This window comes from Hibiscus syriacus, unplaced genomic scaffold (assembly GCF_006381635.1).
Source record: "Hibiscus syriacus cultivar Baekdansim isolate YM2019G1 unplaced genomic scaffold, ASM638163v2 tig00111558_pilon, whole genome shotgun sequence".
In the NCBI taxonomy this organism is placed as follows: domain Eukaryota; kingdom Viridiplantae; phylum Streptophyta; class Magnoliopsida; order Malvales; family Malvaceae; genus Hibiscus; species Hibiscus syriacus.
This window is the reverse complement of record NW_024063119.1, coordinates 261,894-276,530: the sequence shown is the minus strand read 5'-3', so window position 1 is coordinate 276,530 and position 14,637 is coordinate 261,894. Positions and strand designations below refer to the sequence as shown.

Below are 14,637 nucleotides of genomic sequence, written 5' to 3'. Positions count from 1 at the left end.
TATGGATTTAGTCCTTTTACAATAATTTTATGTTTTCATGTACAATTAGAGATGTATTTTACACATTTTGAAATTTTTTTATAATACTTATCAATATGTGAATTTTTCTTCTTCATATTATTAAAGTATTCAATATTTTTAATTTATAAATTTTAAAATTTTAAAATTTTAAATAGTTTAAATATTATATATTAACACGTTAGTATATGTTTCATTTTTATTTCATTCATTGAATTAAAAATAAATTTATATACGAATAACTCATTTCAAAAATAAAAAACCCGAAAGGATGAAATTATAATAAAAAAGGTGAAATAAACTACTAAAAGATTAGATCCACTAAAAAGACATAGGACCTTATGTAGAATTTCACCAAAGGAGAAACAGAAAAGAAAAGAGAAAAATAGTTAAGCCAGTGGTCCTGCCAATTTGCAGAGATGAAGGAGATGGATGGATAGATAGGAAACCAAAAAATATCACATTTCTAGAGAGAGAGAAACTTCATTAAGGAAAAAAAAAAACAGTGAGAGAGGAGAGATCTCTGAGTTAAGTAACGAGTTTGGAGGAGGGATTAGCTCGACTCGTGGTGTGGAGGCCAGTCACTGTTTCAAAGATTAAGATCGTTACCTCTCGATCGGGTATCTTGAAATTGACGTTAATTGTTCGATTTAATCCTCTCCTCTCTCCATCGCTCTTTAAAGCCTCAACTTTTAACTGCTGTTTTTGTGAAAGAGAAAGAAAGACCTAATTGATCGGTTTGGCTTGCGGATCTTTGTTTGGATGCTGCTTTGCTTCCTCAGGTTTGCTTTTGCCTTCCTTTTCGTGTTTATTTTGGCAGATTAGATAATGAACAAAAATAATTGCTTCCTCAGGTTCGTTGTAAAATAGTTAAGACGTTGATGTCTAATTGTTTTTTTTAAAAAAATTGATACTTGCTTATTTCTGGGGGAGAAAAAGAAGAAAAAAAAGCAAACTTTTCATTGTCTTATGTAAAATTTACTTACTGGAGTTCATTGTCTTGGGGATTACATTTACAGATTTTATCTCTGTGGAAGCTTTAACTTCGTGTAAATGGAACTAACGCTAGCACTATGGAAGGCGTTTGGGAAATAGCGAAGCAATTAAAGCATCGCCGACTTTGATTTAATTTCATAGTTGTTAGTTTTGAAGTTGTATGGTGAAGCCTAAAAGCCCTAATCTCGGAAGTTTGGAACCTTCGAAAAAAATAGAATCTAAAAGATGCTGTTAGGGAGATTTGAGGTGGAGTTGTTCTGTTAAATTTTATGTTTTTAGTGTTAGGGTTATGATGGAGGTAATCATAGCTTAAGGATAGAAACTGAAAGACAGAGTATAGTACTATGGAGGATCTTTCCAAGTATGCCCATAGTCCTGTCCATTTAGCTGTTGCCCAACTTGACTATGCTGGGCTTAGGCGCATTATCTCGACTCTCCCTCAGCTTGCCAAGGCTGGCGAGGTTAATACTGAAGCTGAATCTCTTGAGGCTGAGCTTCAGGCTGATGCTGTCTCAGCAGTCATAGATCGTCGTGATGTCCCAGATAGGGAGACTCCACTGCATTTAGCAGTGCGTTTGCGAGATCCAATCTCAGCTGAGATTTTAATGGCAGCTGGAGCAGATTGGAGCCTTCAAAATGAGCATGGCTGGAGTGCTTTGCAAGAAGCAGTATGCACAAGGGAAGAGGCAATTGCTATGATCATTGCCCGACACTACCAGCCACTTGCTTGGGCAAAGTGGTGTCGTAGACTTCCCAGGATTGTTGCTTCAGCAGCCCGTATCCGTGACTTTTACATGGAGATAACTTTTCATTTTGAAAGTTCTGTTATTCCGTTTATTAGTCGCATTGCACCATCAGACACTTACCATATTTGGAAGCGAGGTTCAAATCTCCGTGCAGATATGACACTTGCTGGATTTGATGGGTTCCGTATTCAAAGATCAGACCAAACATTTATGTTTCTAGGGGAAGGATACACTTCTGAGGATGATAATCTCTGTCTTCCTCCGGGCTCTTTGATTGTTCTTTCTCATAAGGAAAAAGAAGCTACAAATGCTTTGGAGGGGGCTGGTCAACAACCAACAGAATCGGAGGTTGCTCATGAAGTAGCATTGATGTCCCAAACGAATATGTATAGGCCTGGTATTGATGTTACTCAGGCTGAGCTTGTTCCTAGTTTGAATTGGAGGCGACAAGAGAAAAGTGAGATGGTCGGGAACTGGAAGGCAAAAGTTCATGATATGCTTCATGTGACGGTGAGTGTGAAGTCAAGGAGGGTTCCTGGTGCAATGACTGATGAAGAGCTTTTTTCTGTAGATGACGAAGAGAGGATGGAAAATGGCGGCGAAAATGATGCGTATGATGATGTATTAACAGCCGAAGAACGGATGCAACTGGATTCGGCACTTCGTATGGGAAATTCAGATGGCCTTTGTGATGATGTCGTGCATGGAGTCACTGACTGCGAAGAAAATGGTTCAGGAGGTTCCCATGAAAATTGTGAATCAAATGGTGTTGCTAAGGATAAGAAGAGTTGGTTTGGCTGGAATAAGAAAGGCTCGAAGAATAGTGATAGTCCCGAGGATTCAAAGATTTTGAAGAAGTTCTCGAAATTGGCCCCTGAAGGTAGCAGCAATCAGAGACAAGTTGATAGACACAAATCATCTTCAGAAATTTCAAAGGAAGATGTTGATGGCAAGAAGGGTAAAGATAAAGGCAGCAAGAAGAAGAAGAAGGGCCCCCCTAATGATGCTAAACATGAGAGTGAGTACAAAAAGGGCTTAAGACCCGTTTTGTGGTTAACACCAGATTTCCCTTTAAAGACAGAGGAACTTCTGCCTTTACTCGACATATTAGCCAACAAGGTCAAGGCTATAAGAAGACTGAGAGAGCTTTTGACTACTAAACTGCCCTTGGGTACATTTCCAGTCAAGGTAATTTAAGATGTATACTTAAACTAATTATTTGGTTGTATGGTAAAATCCTGTTTAGTTTTTAATTGTATGCATAATCCAGCTTTATTTATAACGTGAATGCATTTTTTTTCATTCGTACCACTCGCTTCACATATCTCTTCCTTTGATCAGCTACTGTCTTGCTGTCTGAACATTTGTTATCGGGCTGTTTGCTGCAAATATCTTCTCAAGTCCTGATATTTTAAGTTATTAATGATTGCTATTGATCTCATTTTCCCCTATTCCAGGTTGCCATACCGATTGTCCCAACTATTCGGGTACTTGTCACTTTCACGAAATTTGAGGAGCTTCAACCTATGGAGGAGTTCTCAACGCCTCTTTCCAGCCCTGCCCATTTCCAGGATTCCAAGTCAAGAGAATCAGAGGGTTCAACATCATGGATTTCATGGATGAGAGGGGCTCGTGGTGGCCAGGCAAGTGATAGCGACAGTCACCGGTATAAGGATGAGATCGATCCTTTCCACATACCCTCCCACTATACCTGGGTCGATGCCAACGAGAAAAAACGTCGTATGAAAGCCAAAAAAGCGAAAAGCAAGAAGCACAAGAGGCAGGCCCCATCAGCAGCAGCCAAAGGTGGGGACGGGGGCCAGCAGGGGAATGAAGAGGTGGAAGAATAATTTTACACGGTCGTTATTTCAGCCCCCTTCAATGGCATCAGCTGCAGACAAAAGGTAAGGCAACTCCCTGTACCCATCTGACATTTGGAATTTCATTTTCAGAATGATTGGTAGAGAGATCACTGTGATGTCTTCTTGTGTCGTTGTATTGTTATATGATTTGGAATGGGGAGGGACGGATTCTGCTCATTTGATTTCTTTAAATAGCTTTGTTTCAAATTCTAAATTTTCGTGGACATGAAAATCTTTGTATGCAAGTCATTGATCATCAAGGTATTTTTTTGGGTTATGTGATTGGTATCAACTTCCATGTCATAATTAGTGGCACGCACAACCAACTTTCTTCCTCATTCTTCTGCTTTTGCATTTCTGAATATTCGATCACTGCCGCTTTGGTCATCTTCCTCCGACTTGGATTGTTTATCCATCTCCTTTAGCCTTTGGTAGGGTCTCGACATCCTTTACACGTGAACGAAGAGTAAACGTTTGTGAACTTGGACGTCAACTCGAGAGAATGATGCTGGTGACTCGAATGTAGCACCTCAAACTGCAACGTGTTGCATACATTGTGTATGTGTTATCTGCTACTCTCACACCCATAGGTTTCTTCTAAGACTTCCTCCCAACAAGCGTTGCATCGAGCACTTTCGTTATTGAGTAGACTACCAAACCAAATACACATCATAAACTTGTCCAAGAAGATGGTAAGATACCTCAACAGTCTTTCGTGAATTAAACAGCTTCTCGTGGAACCTAGAAGCGGCCATTGATTGAAGCCATGGTTAAATCCAATTTTCTAATGACGGCTTTTGTTGTATACGGCGCAATGCTATTGGAGGAGCGTATGTACAACGGATGAGGAAGACGTAGCTTATAATTTCTTTTATAAACAGCTTTGCAACGGCATTCTATACTTCGAAAAAAGATTGACAGAACCTTTACGCGATTTGAGGGGCGTGAACTTACATTCTTAATCTTATTTTTAAATGAAAAAAACATTCTTAAATCTAATCTCAATTGTTGTGTTTCTTTTAACATATACTTTTGTTTTGACTCGGACAGGAAACTAAAAAATTTAGAATTTTATTTTATTTAATATATAATAAATTAATAATAAATAGATATAAAATTTTAATGTATAATAAATTACATGATATAAGTTTTAAAAAGAATCGACGGATAAACAATCAACGAAGATCAAATAAAATCTGAGAGAAAAAAGTTGTCTCAGAATCATATATCAACGCAATCAAATATTAGAACTCGAGCTTGATCTATGTACTCGACCAATAATTTTTATATTTAATCTAAGAAAAATGTTAGCTTTTTTCTATGGGATCGATGGATAAAATATTACAAAAAAAAAAGATATTTTAAACATTCTTGATAAGCACACTAGAGATTACTCTTCAAGTCATATATGGAGAGCATAGATTATTCATAAGAAGAGAACAATGATCGAAGTTCGAAGGAGAAGAAAAAAGAAACAAATGTAATCATGAAAATATCTCATCAAGAAGCGAACGAAGAGAACAACAAAGTGATTATAAATAAAAACACAAATCAAAATTATTAAACAAAGAGAGTGTGGAGTACACTCATTGAACTGAAAGTAGGAATATTTTCAACTTCAAAAATTGAAAAAGTTAGAAAAATCAATGTGGGGGTCCTGAGCTGAATAGTTTAAAAGCGAGGCAAACTAACCCATTTCCCAGAACAGAATGATCAACGAAAACCTATAATAATACTCATCGTCATCTTCATTTTTTCCAACACAAAGAACAGATCAAGTTGAAACTTCGTCCCACTAATAATTTGTCTTCAAAGAAAAAAACCCCTGCCTTTGATTGTTTTTGTACTTTCTTTGAAAAGGAAGTTGAAAAAAGTGGTTGGGAAAGTGAAGTTATTGAAGATAAATTCTGGGTTTGGAAGATTTAAATATGCTGGGATGTGATTGTTTTTGTTAGCATAATAAACACACTGATGAAGATGATGATGAGTTCTTCCCTTTGCCTCTGCCTCAGCCTTTTTCTTTGCCTTCTCCAATTCCAGAATGTTTTCAGTTTTCTATTTTAGAAATTGCCTTTGTAATTATTTGTTTAACGTGAAGTATGTATGATGATTATGATTTATGAAGATTTTTATCTGATTATTTAGACAATAATTCACAGTCCATGGGGGGAGTTACTATATATAGTAACTCTAAAAATGCAGTTAAGGCGTTGGTTAAAAAAAATCCTCATTTTGTAATGCACTACCATTTTCTCAGGTCAAGGATTTGCACCTGGGTCAAGGAAGTGGAAAATTTTATAAACCTGTGGGATTCCGGATGGTTTTTTCTGTCTCGGTTATTACTGTCAGCCAAATGATCAGCCCCTTAGAGGGTACGTTCTTGTGGCTAGTGAAAGGGTAGCTTCGACTCCAGGAGTTTGTCGTGAACGTGACTCGGATTCGGGCTTTGCGGCACTGAAGGAACCTGTCAACTACACGTTGATTTGGAGTTCAGATTCACTTCGCTATGGTCGTGGTTTCTTCTGGTTGCCGAACACACCGGCGGGTTACAGAGCGATGGGAGTTTTGGTTACCGACACGCCGGAGGAGCCTGATGATGACGAAGTTAGATGTGTTCGAGATGATCTTACAGAGACTTGTGAAATTAAGGATGCCATAGTTTCATCTGGTACAGATCCATTTCAGGTTTGGAACGCAAGAACGTGCAAAAGAGGAATGTTGTGCAAAGGTGTTTCGGTCTGGACATTCTTCTGCAGTACCTACTGTGTTTCCGAAAACGACGAGCTGGAGATTGCGTGCTTGAAGAACCTGGATCCCACACTACATGCAATGCCGAACTTAAACCAGATTCATGCTCTTATCAAGCACTACGGCGCAAGAGTTTACTTTCATCCTGACGAAGACTATCTGCCCTCTGTCGGTGCAATGGTTTTTCAAGAACGGTGCACTTCTATGTGAAAACGGCAAGCGTAAAGGTGAACCGATTGATTATTGGGGCTCAAACTTACCTTGTGGAGGGACAAATGATGGTGAGTTTTGGATAGATTTGCCAGGAGATAATAGTGCAAGAAATAATGTTAAAAAGGGAAACGCATTGGGTGGAACATTTACGGATATTGTAATGTGGATATTTTTGTCCCTTGAATGGACCGGCCAACCTTAAGATCGGATTAATGAACATACAGATGAACAAACTCGGGCAACATGTAAGCGACTGGGAACACTTCACTCTCCGGATAAGCAACTTCACTGGAGAACTGTGGCAGGTTTACTTCTCACAGCATAGCGGTGGCGAGTGGGTGGATGCTTTCGACTTGGAATATAGTGAAGGTAATAAGCCAATTGTTTACTCATCCAGACATGGACATGCTAGTTTTCCACACCCCGGGACGTACCATCAAGGGTCGGTTAAACTCGGGACAGGGATTAGGAACGACGCTGCACGAAGTAAGTATTCTGTGGACTCAAGCACCAGGTACCATATTATTGCAGCTATGCATCTTGGAGATGGGGTTGTTACATAACCATGTTGGCTGAATTACATGAGATAATGGGGTCCAACTATAATATATGATTCGCGTTCTGAACTAGATCTGATAATTAATTTGCTCCCTTTTTTGTTCGATTGTCGGTGTAGAACATCTTTGACCTGTTTCAGACGGAGCTTTATGGCGAGGAGGGGCCAACAGGACCGAAGGAGAAGGATAATTGGGGAGGAGATGAAAGATGGTAGTCATACTAAGCATGGATATGTTACCTGTTTCCAAGTCATACTAACCATGGATGTGGTATGTTCAAGGACCTCCACAAGGCGGCCGAAATAGTCATCGGATAATTGCCGCTCCACGTGTAATTTATTTTCGAAACGGCAACACTCATCCATGTTGCAGAGGTACTCCCCTTCTCGTTCGGCATGCAAAAAAAGTAGCTTCGGATGCAACCGGAACTCGGCTTCTCGTTCGGCATGTTGACAAAAGAAGTCGCAAGCTGTATAAAAAGCTCTGTAGTTGCCATTCATTGTGATTGTTTCTTATATACAGTGGTTATACTTGTAGCTCCTATACTAGTGCTTGTTAAGGGAGTAGCAGATTTGCCATGAAAATCTTTGAATTTCGTTTGCAAATTTGGAAAGAAAAAGGTCACAGCTCTGCAGTTGTTTATAAAACCTTAAACAAATTATTACCATTTAATTTTGCATGTGAATTGTATATTATAAAAATGATGCAAAAAGAAAAATGAATAAAACGATTAAAAAACCAAAACGAAGAAGTCCGTGGTCCAAAACGACATCGCAAATTGAATAAAACGAAGAATCTTCTTCTTCTTCTAGTTCACAGTTCCTCGTGTTCATCGACCTTTAGTTCAATAAAAGAAGTCAAAATTTTCTCGAGAAAATCCGGATCATTTTCTCGAGAAAATCGAGTAATATGAAATTACAAAAACTCTCGGCTCTGTTTCTGGTCATTTTGATTATCCAATCAAAGGCGGCGTTGCGGATTGAAGATCGATCTCCATCGAAACAAACTTACGCGACGCTGCTTTACGGAGATGAGTTCCTTTTAGGGGTCAGGGTTTTAGGGAAATCGATAAGGGACACTGGATCAACTAAAGACATGGTCGTTTTGGTCTCTGATTATGCTAAGAAGCTTCTAAGGGTAAAATTAGGCAATCCAATTACTTTCCTGTTTGTTTCCTGGAAAAAAAAAATACTAGCTCTATAATCAATGATCTGTTAGTTTACTGAGAAAGATTTGGCAAGTATGTTAGTATTATTGATTGTGGTTTAAAAAGTGAAGTCTTAAGATTTGAACTATCTTCTAAATCTGTTATCTTTTTTTTGGCTTTGGTGGACAATTGGGCAGGCTGATGGGTGGATAGTGGAGATGATAAGTTTATTGGCAAATCCGAATCAAGTTCGGCCAAAGAGATTTTGGGGAGTTTACACCAAATTGAAAATTTTTAATATGACTAACTACGAGAAAGGTAAATCCTTCTCGATTTTTTTTATGTTCATCTTTGTCTATCATAGAAAATGTAGGCATAGGCTTGTAGCTGAAGGATGAATACAGTGGGCTTAGCTGAAATTTGATGTACTGCCAGTGCAAAACTTTTACACTGTCAATGACCATATCATTAATGAGAAAAATTTAAACTATCAAGTCCATGGAACTAAGTTTGTATAAGTTTTTGATTGAAACTTTTAAATGTATGCCTGTTTAAAAGTTTGCTAGGTAGTTAGGTTGAACTTGGAGATTACTTGCCTATATTTTCTTACTAGATTGTTCATATCCTATTTTTATTTATTTAGGTTTTCTATAAGTCTCATGATAAGAATTTTCTCTTTTACTTCTTTTGTAAGCTGGATAGAACTGAGTTTTTGAATATTATGTATTTTAGTTGTTATCACCTTTTCTCTTTAGCCATTCTTTTCTCAGAGTCCATTGTTCTTTCTATTTCGATGTTTCTTCTGGTGAATTGCATTGTTTCACACTTGGAGTTTGCTTGTGTAGTTGTATATCTTGATGCGGATACTATAGTAGTCAAAAGCATTGTAGATATCTTTAAATGTAAGAAATTCTGTGCAAATTTGAAGCATTCCGAGAGGCTGAATTCAGGAGTCCTGGTAGTGGAACCGTCTGAAGCTATTTTCAATGATATGATGAGCAAAGTAAATACTTTGCCTTCTTATACTGGACGAGATCAGGGTTTTCTGAATTCTTATTATTCTGATTTCCCAAATGCCCATGTTTTTGACCCTAATATACCTGAGGAGGTATTGAAATCCCGTCCTGCTCCTGAGATGGAACGACTCTCTACTTTATACAATGCGGATGTTGGTCTATATGTGCTTGCCAACAAGTATTACTACATTTTACATGAACATTTTGCTTTAAACTTTATATCATGCTGCTGTACCATTGTCAGTTTTGTTTCACGTGCTACATCATTATGTTTCTAACATAGCAAGAACAAAGTATAGTCTCACCAGTGAAAAATTGTATTTGAAATTTGCTTTTCATTGTTTTGAATTCTCATTTTATTAATGACGTTGACAGACTTTTGTATGCTTCCTGTTGTTTTAAGATCATGAGGATTTGTTTCAATTCTTTTCTTCGTTTGTCGGGACACGTTCTTTTTCTCGCTATACCATGATGAAACTTATGCCAAAGCCAAAATAAGAGAGAAAATTCTGGATTTGCTTATTATTTTCTGGTTAAGTATCCTTATCTTTTTTCTTTTTCTTTTTTGCATTACTTTTGCAGTGGATGGTAGATGAAAGTGAACTTCGTGTAATTCACTATACGCTCGGTCCCCTTAAACCTTGGGATTGGTGGACATCTTGGCTCTTAAAACCGGTTGATGTATGGCAGGTAATATTGAAGTCCTTCAGAAATGTACATGAAAAGCAATGATATATTTCCAATATTTGCTGTAACTAGGACAAATGTCTATATAATCGGTTTGCTGATGCTGCAGAATATTAGGGAACAGCTTGATGAACCCGTCCTGGAACTGGAGGAGGCAAAAATCCAAATGATGAGCTTATAGTCAAATTCCTTTTCCTCTTACCTTTCTGCGCTTTACTTTTTTGTTTCTATCGTTCTTTCCATCAGGTTAGTGGCATCAATTATTATGCTTTCCCAAAATTCATGCCTAGATGATTGCTTTCCTGTTCCAAAACCATTTTTCTTTATGTTGCAGAATATGGGCTCGCTTTGCAGAACTCCATTGTGCAATCAAATCAGATACCTATACCACATACTCGGGTCAAGTGGAACCGTTGCTTAAACTATTGTTTCTCCATGTACTATCGTTAACCCAAACGGTCAAGTTAGTTTCCCCACTTTACTTTTAAGCTGAACTCTTTCTGGTTTGTCTACTGAAATCGATGTAAACTTGCTGTTGGTGTGGTTTTATCCAGTTTTCTAACAGTGCACAGACGAAGGTGCCTGCGTACTTGGTTGGAGTTTCAGTTTTTGTATGTTTTATGGCCACTTTGGTGTCCCTTGGAATTTCAATTTCAATTGTGCCTCGACAAGTGATGCCATGGACTGGTTTGCTCTTGATGTATGAGTGGACATTCACAATTTTCTTTCTTTTGTTCGGAGCTTTTCTTCATTTGATTTATCAGTGGGGGAAAAATCAACTCAATCAGGACTAGTTGCTTTTCGTACGGATTCTTTCCATTCAGATTCTAGAAAAGGTTTATTTACTTGGCACGGATGCATAAATCATGTATGATTATATTATTGATATATCATTGGTTGACAAATTTCATACATTCGTTACAGGTTATCAACGACAGGCATCCTCGTGTGATATGGTTACTTGGTATTACGGATTAGGGATGGCTTTTTTGGCGATCGCAGCCCCGTCCTTACCATTTATTTTCGGGATCACCGCTCTGTTCCCAAGGTAATTTCTACCGAGATAATCTTGTTTTCTCCGCATTTTTAATAGAAACCAATTTTCAAACAACAGTTGGACATTGGAGGAAACCAAAAATGGATGACAATAAGTTGTCAAAGCTTGCTGGCTTCATTTCTTATTTGCTTGCAATGTATCGACATCCTCTTTCATAGTCTTGAAGTAGTCTTACTAATTTTCATGATCCGTGTCTATTTCCGCACCAGGCCGGGTCTGATGGTCGTCGGAGGGATTGTATTAGCGTCGTTCATGACATATGCTTCGGAACATCTAGCAATTAGGTCATTTTTGAAAGGTCTTGAAGACCGGAACACCACTCGGTCGAGGAGTGCATGTTTCTTGTGTTGAAAGCAAGCTGGAAAATGGTTCTATTATTTACCAGCAGTGGAAGATTCCTTCAAATTTGTGTTCTGTTTAACATTTAATCACAGAAGTTCTTTTGTTTTAGAATTAATTTCATTTGAATGTAAATCTGTGTATTACAATGAGAGGGTGGCCAATTAACTATTGATATTGAACATAATAAACTTTTTAAGTTAATATAGATACATTAAAAATATAGTTTGTAATTAATTAACTTTTGCATTGGATGAGTCATTAACGAATATAAAATTGTTAATCGATCGAGACACGTGGCAGTTAAACAACTTTAATTATGAAATTAAGTGGAGTTTTAGTTGAATCACCATCCTTATCTTAAAGTACACTACAACTACTCTAATTATTTATTACATTTGCTCGACCTAATTATAACACAGGCTTTTGTCAACTTCAGGAAGGAAAAAAAAAACACAAGTTTTTGTTTTAAGTTGTTTGATTGATTTAAGTTGTTCTACATATAAAATTGAATTACAAACGTACTGTATATGAAGACTGTTCATCTATGTATTTATTTATTTATTTATACACGCATTTGCATCTTATCTTTATTTTTAATTTTCTGACTGCGGAGATCTTTCACGGAAGCTGCTCTCAACCTGACGTTAGGGTCAGCCTACTACCCTACCTCCCCTTATCCCATTGCATATGGGAATCAGGGTTTTGTTGTTGTTGTTGTACATATAAAATTGAAAAAATAATAATAAAATATTAGCTTACGATATAAATTAAAGATATCGTTCGTGTATAATATTCAAATTATTAAAAATTAGAAGAGACATTATTAAAATAATAATAATGAATGTATATAGATCATAAATCATACGTTAAAAATATTAAAATAACGATTTTTTAAATATGATAATACACAATCGTACGGATGTTGAGGCAAATATATACAAGGTAATTATACGGTAATAATTGTAATACTTGGATTACAACATGAAAATCAATATTATAAATAGTTGGTGTTAAATGCAGATTTCACATTATATAATCAGCATTTCTAGCGATGATTCATATAATTAATTCTATTAATTAAGATTATAAAGAGATTATATATGTACACATATACATCTGTGTGTTTGATGACTGCAGATAATAATAAGAACAATCAAGGTAATTAATGACTTCACAAATTACAAAGTTTTTCTCTTACATGTATTGGGAAAGCCAAGAACTCAGAAAAAGCAAAAAAAAAAAGAAAAAAAAGGTTTTTGTTTCTAAAAGGCAAAGCTTTAGAATCTTACATGAAGCCATGATTCCACATCTTATTAATTTCCCTCCATTTTCTCAGCAGCCAAACACGATAAAACCAAAAAGAAAACAGAAAACGAAAGAGGATATAAAGCCAAGCATTAGACTTGCCTAAGAGGATAATATTCCCTCGAAGTCGTCGTCGTCGTCAACATCATCTTCTTCTTCATATTAATTTGCAGAAACTATTGTTTTCGGCCATGACTGAATGAAATGCAAGTTGTTGAACTTGGCCTTGAAATGAATGATCTTCTTCCTCTCAGTTTTCCAAGTAATTCCAGTCATCCTCGCCTTCGAACAAGTTGAGAAGAAGATACCAGAACTCAGAAGCTAATCAAAGATGAGGATCAGAGTATCCAATACAGAAAGATGATATATATAAAAAGGAGGAGGCATTTATTTAATGTAAAACTAAAATAGTGTTATAAATTTTTATCATTTTTTACCAATTTTATTTGTTTAATTTGACCGTCATAGGTTATGATTTAATCATATAAATTATTAACGTCAAAATTTAAGTAAATAAATATATTTAACTATTTATTTGATATTAAAGAAATTGTTCAGCCTTTAAACGTTACTTCAAAATTTAATATTTATAGTAGACCTGGTAAATTTGATCAGAGTTTGAGTATCCGAATCGAGATTCAAAATTTGAAAAAACCTAATTGAACGAAAACCGGTTCGAATATTAGCCAAATCGAAAGTAACTCGATATGAAAATAACTAGAACAAAACCAAAACGTCCAAATTTTAGTCAAACCGAAAGTAACACAAATCGAAAATAGTTGAACCGAAAATAACCCAAACCAAAAGTAACCTATATTTAATTTATCCAAACCCCATAAATAACTTATTTTTACACTACATAAATAAGTTATTTTTACATATAAAAATATCTATTTTTATTTATAATTTTAAATTAAAATATTATCGATGATATAGTGATATAATGTCATTTATAAATATATTTAAAATATATTTATTCAAACATGAATAATATATTATTACTTTTAAATTTAATAAAAATATTATATTTATAATTGAACATTAAGCATTTAATTTAAAATCTTAATTGATAATAAAATTTATAATTAAAAAAATTATTTTGTAATCAAATGGCTCGTACTACAAATTTTTTGGTCCAGATCAACGAAAAAATATCACAAACACTAACATTTCTTATATTGACCGACCCGAAATCAAACGATCCGATTTGATATGTCTGAAATCAATCGATTTTATATTAACTCGAATCAAAAATCAATCGAACTGATAATGACCCAACCTGATACCCGAACCGGGCCGACTTACTACAGACTCGAATAAAACCGAAACTCGAAATGCTCGACCCGACTCGACTTGACTTACTATAGACCTAAATAAAACCGAAACCCAAAATGACCCAACCTAACTTAAGCCATATCCGAATTAAATCTAAACCTAAAATGATCCGAATGATCAATTTACTACCTCTAATTTATAGAATTCATCCTGAGACCCACTCAGCCCACTATTGCTCCGAAAAGGGCCTTGCCATTTTTCTTTGCTAATAGGAGACTAACCTCTATTAGGGCCAGGCCTTGAGTAGAATTGATCGTGTGATGTGCAACGTCCATCAACGATGGTTCATTGATGATATTTGCTAATTGATAAGAAAGTATATATAAAAACTCTCGGTAACGTTTAAGTACAGTAGTCATTCATAATGATGTTTATACAATAAAGTATCTTTAATACTATTATATCATTAAAAACTTTTGATATGCATATAATTAGAGAGAAAACATCGTATCATTCGACTGTGATTCGAAATTTAAACTCTATAGGGTTTCTTTTTTCATTTATACCCTAATTTGTTACTTTCTGTTGTTATAGTTGAGAAAGTAAATAATTGTATCACCTTTTTGAAGGGAAAAAAATTCACTCCTGATATTGAATTTAACATTTCA

At 35.9% G+C, this 14,637-nt stretch overlaps 1 protein-coding gene and 2 pseudogenes across 1 annotated transcript; all 3 read left to right on the top strand.

Annotated features, from left to right (window-relative positions):
• Positions 1-434: 434 nt before the first annotated feature.
• Positions 435-3,896, top strand: LOC120164958. Its single transcript, XM_039174578.1, has 3 exons — positions 435-800; positions 1,038-2,948; positions 3,218-3,896. Exons 2-3 carry the CDS (start codon positions 1,359-1,361, stop codon positions 3,608-3,610), a joined length of 1,983 nt encoding a protein of 660 aa, XP_039030509.1. The 5' UTR covers positions 435-800; positions 1,038-1,358; the 3' UTR covers positions 3,611-3,896.
• Positions 3,897-5,926: 2,030 nt separating this feature from the next.
• LOC120164920 lies at positions 5,927-7,393 on the top strand (annotated as a pseudogene).
• A 515-nt stretch (positions 7,394-7,908) lies between these two features.
• LOC120164954 lies at positions 7,909-11,510 on the top strand (annotated as a pseudogene).
• The last annotated feature ends 3,127 nt before the right edge of the window (positions 11,511-14,637 follow it).

Bases quoted from the DNA above. Each gene is read 5' to 3' on its own strand.
- LOC120164958 (XM_039174578.1), top strand. From the start codon at position 1,359: ATGGAGGATCTTTCCAAGTATGCCCATAGTCCTGTCCATTTAGCTGTT. The intron at 2,949-3,217 runs GTAATTTAAGAT...CCCCTATTCCAG, and splicing joins TGGGTACATTTCCAGTCAAG to GTTGCCATACCGATTGTCCC.